At 50.5% G+C, this 8,004-nt stretch overlaps 1 protein-coding gene across 1 annotated transcript in view; it reads right to left on the bottom strand.

Moving 5' to 3' along the window:
• The window catches only part of TMX1 (thioredoxin-related transmembrane protein 1), a 69,696-nt gene extending 62,319 nt beyond the window's left edge, over positions 1 to 7,377 (bottom strand). The window contains exon 1 of the mRNA XM_009893941.1: positions 7,247 to 7,377. Within this exon, the coding sequence (XP_009892243.1) occupies positions 7,247 to 7,377 (131 nt within the window). The remainder of the gene's footprint in view (positions 1 to 7,246) is intronic.
• Between the last annotated feature and the right edge of the window lie 627 nt (positions 7,378 to 8,004).

Below are 8,004 nucleotides of genomic sequence, written 5' to 3'. Positions count from 1 at the left end.
CTAAGTGGAACGAGTGGGGCTTTTGCTGACTTTGCAAAACAAGAGGGGTCTCCGACTGCCTGTCAAACACAGATTGTACAAGGTCTCCGGAGGCTAAAAAAAAAAAAAAAAAATTTCCTGCAAAAGAGATCAAATTTATCGCTTCCAACTGCGTTTGTACTTTTGTGCTATGAAAGGGCTTTTGGGTGTAAAGATAAATACTGCGCAGCCTTGTCTGAGATTTGCGATAGTGCCTGCTAATCCCGTACGCGGCTCCTTACAAGGCAGCTTACAACTTAAGACGACTGATGTGCCTTCTGTGAACTAAACCCGTCTCTCCTTTCCCCCCTTCCCTGCTCACATATTTAAATTAGGAGAGTTTCTCCAGTATTTGCCTTTACCTTGATAGCTCTCAAGTTAAAAATCACATGTTCCCATTGGGTCATCTCGTTACCATAGCAGCAGGTCAGAGACCACGGTGATGGGCTTCTTGTATTACAATAGATATTACTTCTGAGGAGCAGCTGTGCATCCCGTGTCCTCTCCACTGACTTACCTTTGAGTACGCAGAGATGCAGGTCAGCTCTTGACTGGGAGATGTAGCCTGCTGCCCAGTGGCCCCAAGACACTCAGCTTGGAGATGTCACAGTATCTTCCACACCGCATCCCTCCTGTCCTGACTTGGATGCCAGCTTGGAGTTGGCCCTTCCCCTTGGATCTTGTGGCCTCCTTTGGCTATCACATCCCAAGGAGAGATCACCATCACTTCTGTGTCACCCCCAACAGTCCTCTCCCTGTCACAAGCTGCTTGATCTTCTCGGGGCCCCTCTGCATCTCCCACATTATCTCCTGGGCCTCCTGGAAGCTCCTTTCCCACAAAGTGGGTGGTGGAGGAGAGAGGCAGCTCTTGCGCTGGGACCCCGCTCCTCACCACTGTTCTCTCCCTTCTCTGCTGTTTCTTGTCTGGTCTTTGGGCTTCTTGGGGTGTTGGGTGCCTCATTCCCATATTTATCAAGGTCCTTTCCAACCTAAACCATTCTATGATTCTATGATTTCTCATCCCACGTTAGACCTTTTGATGTTTTAGTAGGAGAATGAGGGAGCAGCGACTTCTGCAGGGTGGTCACAGCCACTGCTCGAGATAAAGGAGAACTGACTTTTATTGCTTCTCCTGATGGGGCGGAGCCAGCACAGAAGCAATTGTTAGGTATATCTGGATTTTTAAAGGTGTCATCATCAGCTGGAGGAAACCCTACGCGTGGTGAGCACATAACCAGGGTCTCGTGCGGGACTTTGGACTGAGATGCAATATGTTTGCTAGTCCTCCCCAAGACTTGGCCGCCATCTCTTGCCGTCGCCCTGTATCTTGTGCCCTCCTCAGCTTCCCCTGCTCCTCCCTTCTGCTGGGCTCCCTCTCTCCCAGTTTCTCTGGTGGTCATTGCCCCTTCTCAGCCCAGCTGAGAGGTACCTGTCCTCACACAGGGGAGGTGGATCCATGCTGCAAAGGCACAGGCATCTCTTGCACACCTTGGGTGTTGATTTTTTTTAACGTTTTGCTATTTCCCAAGCATCCTTCTTCATTTCACGCTGGTTGGAGGTGATTGCTATGTGAATCTTCTGATATTCTTCCTGGCTGGAGCTCACATCTATTTCTTCTGCATGCTTATGGCCAAGAAGATATTTTAGAGCTGTTTAGATTCCTATTCTTATTGGTGCTGGCAAACCCCCACTTGCCGGTTGGGGGATATTCCTCCTTCACATGATATGATTTTGTTGCTTTTGACTTCTGTGGCCTGTGGTGGCCCGGCTTGGCTTTCCATCCACCTGGCCGTGCTCGCATCCCAACCACACGTCTGAAGTCCTTGCAGAAGCCAAGGTTCTTGAGGCCCTCCAAGGCTGGATTGGCGAGGCTCAGGCTCCCCGCGGAGTGAGCCCTGGCCTTGTTGGTGATGCCTTTGCTGCAGGGGGATGCCAGAGTCCAACGTCCAGGAGCATCCTCCCCACACTGTGACAGGATATTATTCTCTAGAGACTTTTAGAGGTATTTACAGTATTTGTGGCTCCTTTTCTCCTTAGGTTGGTTTTTCTTTAAGGTCTTGAGAGCACTTCTTTCCTCTAAAAAAAACCCCAAAACTATTACTGAGGTAAATGTGAATTATTCCCCCCTCCCATCCCTTGGTATTTCCTGGATTCTTCTCTTCTTCATAAATACTCATGAATGATTCAGTGAGTCCATTAACTGCTCTCCTCGTGACACTAAGATGTATTGCTCAGCTCCAGTGGTTCGGATATCCTTCAGCTCTGGGTACGGGGGCCCCTCGTCTCCTCGCTCTCTGTAGATACACTGACAAGTTCTTTGTTACTTCCTAATCATCCATATGCCCTTTCTTATTAAAGAATAATTTTTTTAAAGGCACTCATTATCTCAGCTCTTCCAGAATTGTTGATTTATTCTTCCTCCTTTTTTATTAATGGGTCTACAATCTTCTCATAATCCATCCAGTTCGTTTGGTTAGCCTTCCCGCTAACGACTCATCTTCCCCTGCCTACACCCTTCCTAGCCTCGTACTGCCTTCAAGTGCTTTTGTCACTCTCTGCCTCTTCTGGGGTTTATTTTCCTTGAAAATCTCAGTGTGGGTTCTCAAGAGGCCACTTCAAACACGTCTTCTGAGCTCGAGGGAGTGGGGTTTCCAAAGAGCTCGTTCCTGGATTGCATTAGGAGAGCTGGAAGTTGAAATCCTCAGAGGTTTTAAATCTTTGCACTTGCTGAATGCACACCTTCCTGCACTGCCCCGCGCCTTCACTCCAGGCACCTAGCTGGCTTTGGTAGACTCCTTCCTGGAGGACCTGGTGTTAAACCACTTCCACCAGCTGCTTGTTCCTTCCTCCCTTCTGCTGTGCCACGTTGCCCTGCTTCCAAGAGGGATTATAGACTAGCAAGCGAGGAGACCAGAGGATTGGGTCTTTTGCCTCTCGGTACCCTTTCGGTGCTCCTGAGCACAGGGGACACCTGCAGAGTTGCTCCGTTGGTTTCACCGTGGTGTCCTCTGCGCAGCCAGGGAGGCCTGGGGACCTTGGGGTGATGTGTCTGCCTGGGTAAAAAAGCATCGTGTGTCCCAAGGGATTAATTTAATGGACTCTGGAGCCGAGTGCTGAAGCCACTGGAGCATGTCCCAAGCTTAGTGGAGAAATCTCGACCAGTCTGGCCTCGCTGCTGGGAGTAAATAGCTACTAGGGAGCTCAGGGTTTGCAGTACTGCTGAACTTATCTGCCTGTGGCCATCTCCAGCACCCAGCCAGAGGGGCTGCTCCCTGTCTGAAGTAGGACTCTTACAGTCATAGAATGGTTTGGGTTGGAAGGGACCTTTAAAGGCCATCTAGTCCAACCCATGGGCAGGGGCACCTCCCACTAGACCAGGTTGCTCAGAGCCCCGTCCAACCTGACCTGGAATGTTTCCAGGGATGGGTCATCTCCCACCTCTCTGGGCAACCTGGGCCAGGGGCTCACCACCCTCAGCATAAAAAATGTCTTCCTTACATCTAGTCTGAATCTTCCCCCTTTTAGTTTAAAGCCATTACCCCTTTTCCTATTGCTACAGGCCCCACTAAAAAGTCTGTCCCCATCTTTTCTGTAGCCCCTTTGGGGACTGGAAGGGGCTCTGAGGTCTCCCCAGAGCCTTCTCTTCTCCAGGCTGAACACCCCCAACTCTCTCAGCCTCTCCTCCCAACAGAGGGGCTCCAGCCCTCGCAGTATCTTTGTGGCCCTCCTCTGGACCCACTCCAACAGGTTCATGGCCTCTTTATGTTGGGGGCCCCAAAGCTGGAGGCAGCACTGCAGTTGGGGTCTTTGTTATTTTTAGTCTGGGAATGAGATGCTTTCACATCTCTGTCCTTCCCTGCAAGTCCTGTTCCCTCCATGTTTTGAAGTCTCTGGAATCCAAACTGGCTTTTTGTGTATCTGCAGCACCGAGTGCAATCTGGTTGATATCACATTTTGGGAGTAATCCCAAATCCAACCCTTTCTCACTTGGGAAGCTTGGATCCAGATGTGGTGGTTCCGTCTCCAGTCCCTGGAGGAAGGAGTTAACAGAGGAGAAAAGCTGGATTTACTGTGTTTTGCCTGCGCTTGAGGTGAGATCTGAGCTTCCTTGCTCTGCTCTAAGTGCTTTCCTGGCAGCAGCCACCCGAGCATCTCTGCTGCTGCTGTGGTGAGCGTTGCGTTCCCAGTGCTCCAGTATCCATGGTGATGGGAAGTAATTCTAAAGTGGTGCTTCAAAAGAAATATGAAATCCTGGTCCTTGGACCTGCCCTTTGATCTCTGTTGCACCTGCCCTTGGTTTTCTCCTTGGAGAGGAGAAAGAGCCCTCCCCTATGCACAGCGGTGGCAACAGGCTTTGGTTTAAATGAGCAGGAGCGCAGTGCCTGTCTGCAGAGCCTTCCCCCTGCCCAGAGGGGAAAGAGGAGCTGCTCACGGAGAAGTCACATACATAGAGGTAGGACTACATGAAGCCCAAGGGGTTTGGCAGTGGCCTCGCTCTGCTGAAGGGCCTGGAGCTGCTTTGCCCCCACGCTGAAACCCCAATGGGCAACTAGGTGGGAGCATCTCTGTTCAGGCAGGGATGTTCCTGGCGGGCAAAAAGCTCTTTTTTTAGTAATACAGCTTTGGTCATAGAAAACTTCAGATTAGAAAGGACCTCAGAGAGCTCAAGTCCAGTCTTCTGCCCAGAAGCAGCAGCAATAACTGAAGGAGACAGTTTCTCTAGTAAGCTCAACCTGGGGCAAGTCCCTCTGGCCTCTGCTTCTTCTAAAGAGACATGAGAAGACATAATGCCAAACCTACAATCCATGCAACTTCCCAGGCATGAGAAACACTTCGGTACTGCCGAGAGCTCCTTGTCTCTCGCCTGGGCTGGCTGGAGTCTGCAAGACTGAAAAGCTTTCATGGCTGAAAGCAAACATCCGAAGGGGTGGTCTCCAGAGAGCAGTTTCCCAATGTTGTTGGAGAGGGAAGGGATGAAGCAGAAAGGCCGGTCAATCCATACGCATCTTGATTTCATTTCCCCCCTCCTCCTCTTGCTGCTGCCGTGTGATACCGGCAATCTTATCAAAAGCAGAAAGCATAAAATTAGTAATAATTTGATGTTCTGTTGCTGGTGAAGTCTTGTCGGCCAGTGACTGCTTGCAAAGCAGACATCTCCCAGCGTTGGTACGGTCTCTTCTGAGCAGGGTGGCTGGTGCAGACGGGCTGGGTAAGTCAGAGGTTTGGCTGTCCCCTCTCCATGTCCCCGGGAGAGCTGCCCTGCTGCGCAGGGGCTCAGCTGGGATGGCAAAACGGCTCCTGATGGGTCGCACCTTGCAGCCGAGCGTGTTAAGGTGATGTCCACTCTAGCGCACTTCAATGTACTTAAATGACAGGACACGGCTGTTTCGCGTGGTGTTGCCTGCGGTCCAGCCGTCACGCGGGGGTTTGTGGTGGAGCCGGAGCTCGCTGCTCTTTCCTAGAGATGTGAGGGAGGGCTCAGGGCAGCTGCTGGAAATGCTCAGGTCCCCGAAATGTGTTTCACTGATGGCTCTGGGCATCCTTGTTACACAGAACATCTCGGGAGATTTAATGTTCCGCTTTTATGCTCATCAGGCGCTCGCTGTTAAACACGAGCTTTAAAGCACTAGCCAAGAGCAACATTTAGGAAAAAAAACAGGAACAAAGAACCCATGTTCTTTTGAAAATATGCCAGAAAAGTAGAGAGAGGGGGGGGTTGCTGTGTACTCCGAGGTTAGATAGGTAGTGGTGTATTTGCCCGCAGAGATGATAATGCCCAGTGATTTATTTGGACAAGTCCTGTACATGGCGCAGTCGATCGAAGACCTCAGAGGAGAGCACAGGAAACACTCCAAATGGGTGCTGTGAGCTATCCTGCATGTAGGGGAAAGTCATGCCGGCACAGCCTCAGCTGGAGGATGGTGATGGTGTGAAGCACCCAGGCATCGAGGCAGTTGCAAGCCATGGTCGTAGCACGCTGGGAGAGTGGCTGGAGTGACTGCAGGGGAAAGAACAAACAACCTGGGCACGTGCAAAGAGGGGGAGAGGAGGTCAGAGAGGGGGATTGTGATGGTCTTCACGCCTATATGGGCTGTTGCAGGCTTTGTATTTCCATGACTGCAGCAAGAAGTTTGGCACTTAAATTGTAGCAGTGGAAATGTGGTTATATTTACCCTTCTCCCAGAGTAGACTTTGTGACTGAGAGTTTTGGCATATGGGCGATGGCCAGAATAGGTTCTAATGACCCCAAATACCATCTCCTTCAACGGATATTAGCCAGTATCCCATCAGGGAGTAGCAGATTGGGAAAGATGGCCTAAGGCTGAGAGTGCTTAAATTTGAGACAATGATGGAAAAGACCAACTTTGGGCTGTAGTCATAGAACCAAAGAATGGTTTGGGTTGGAAGGGACTTTTAAAGATCATCTAGTCCAACCCCTTCAGTGCTGATGCTGTTTCACTTCAGCACATGCCAGCCTGCTTTCTGCAGGGGCAGATGGTGCAAATAGCCAGAAGGAATATACACAGAAAACCAACAGTCTTGTAGTTGTGTAGGACTTTGGTTGTGCCCAAGGTAAGATCTGAGTGGGAGAGGAGATACCTTTTGTTAGGTTAATTCAGTTGGGAATGGCAGACAAGCTTTTGGGTACACCAGCCCATCCTCAGAGGCTGCAGCATCAGGGATTCGTTAAGAAATGCCAGCAGATGGGTTATCTGCAAGGCCATGATGCAGCACCGCTTTGTGGAGATGCTGGGGGGATATCCGTGCTTCCTCCCATTGAAGGGAAGGCCTCTGTGTTGATAGCCAAAGAGCATGAGATGCCATCTCCCATCTGTGTCTTCGAAAGCCTCCCTTCAGCTCAGTCCACAAGTGCTTGCTGATGTTCTGTAAAATCCCCGTTTTGGTCAGCAGCCAAAGAAGCAAAGGGCTGTGAAATGAGAAGGTGCTGATAAGGCACCAGGCTGGGATCTCTGAAAGCCACGGTGTGTTGCCAGCTGGGTTCAGATGGCCGGTGAGATACTGCACAGGACTGACAACACACAGAGCCCCGAGGATGCTAAGGCTGTGTGACCTGTTTGGTGTCAGCCTGCGTGCTGTTGTTGTTTGAAAGTTGTATTTTTACCTTTGTATGAAGCCCATGAGGCCTCCTTAGACCGAGTACCCATGCACTCAACTGCCCCAGAGCTTTCTGGTCTACGCTGGCAGGAGGTGGGAGAAGCGGACTTGCCCAGCATCGCACTGGTCACCTACGGTAGAGCAGGGCTTGGACTCCAGGCCTCCTGGATGCCGTACCAGGGCCACATTCAGTAGGAAGGCAGTTTCATTGAGCTGCCCTCTATGGTGGAACTTCTTGGTCATCGCTGGTGGTGCTGATGAGTTGGTGCTGTTCTCCCACCAGCCCCGGTGAGTGCAGTGAATGCCGGCTGATGGCAGCGATGGGGTGTATTCCTTTACCGTAGTGCCTCAGTGAGTACGGCTCGGAGCTGACGAGTGCAATACAATTTGCATTTCTAGGCAATTAAATGTCAAAGCAAAGTCAAGATGTTGGCTTGCTGTCAAGCCTGTTTACGACTGTGCCAGACTACAGCACACAGATGGTTATTAAAGGCTATAGGACAAGACAAAAGGATGGTCAATACACTCAACTGCAGAAGCAGGAATTGCCCCGTGGGGCTTTCAGCCTGCTTTCCCCTGCATTTGGGCTAGGACTGGTAAAAAATCATTGTTTACACAGTTAATCAGGTTTAAATTTAACTCCAAACAAAGTAATCAGATTTAAAGACTTAATGCAATAATGGGATGGAAGAGCTAAAGTGTGAGTAACCACGGAGGCAGGCTGAGTGGGAAGGCAGTAATTGGATTGAAGGCAGACAGAGCATAATTTTAAGGCAGAAAGCGTTAAGATCTACAGTGTGCACCTTCCTGGGTACCGGGCAATGCCAGGAGCACATGCGCTGCCTGGATGATGGTGCAGGGGAGGATGCT

The sequence above is a fragment of the Charadrius vociferus genome, unplaced genomic scaffold (assembly GCF_000708025.1).
Source record: "Charadrius vociferus isolate BGI_N301 unplaced genomic scaffold, ASM70802v2 scaffold49, whole genome shotgun sequence".
Lineage (NCBI taxonomy): Eukaryota > Metazoa > Chordata > Aves > Charadriiformes > Charadriidae > Charadrius > Charadrius vociferus.
The sequence above is the reverse complement of the archived record's forward strand: the minus strand, read 5'-3'. Positions and strand labels throughout refer to the sequence as shown.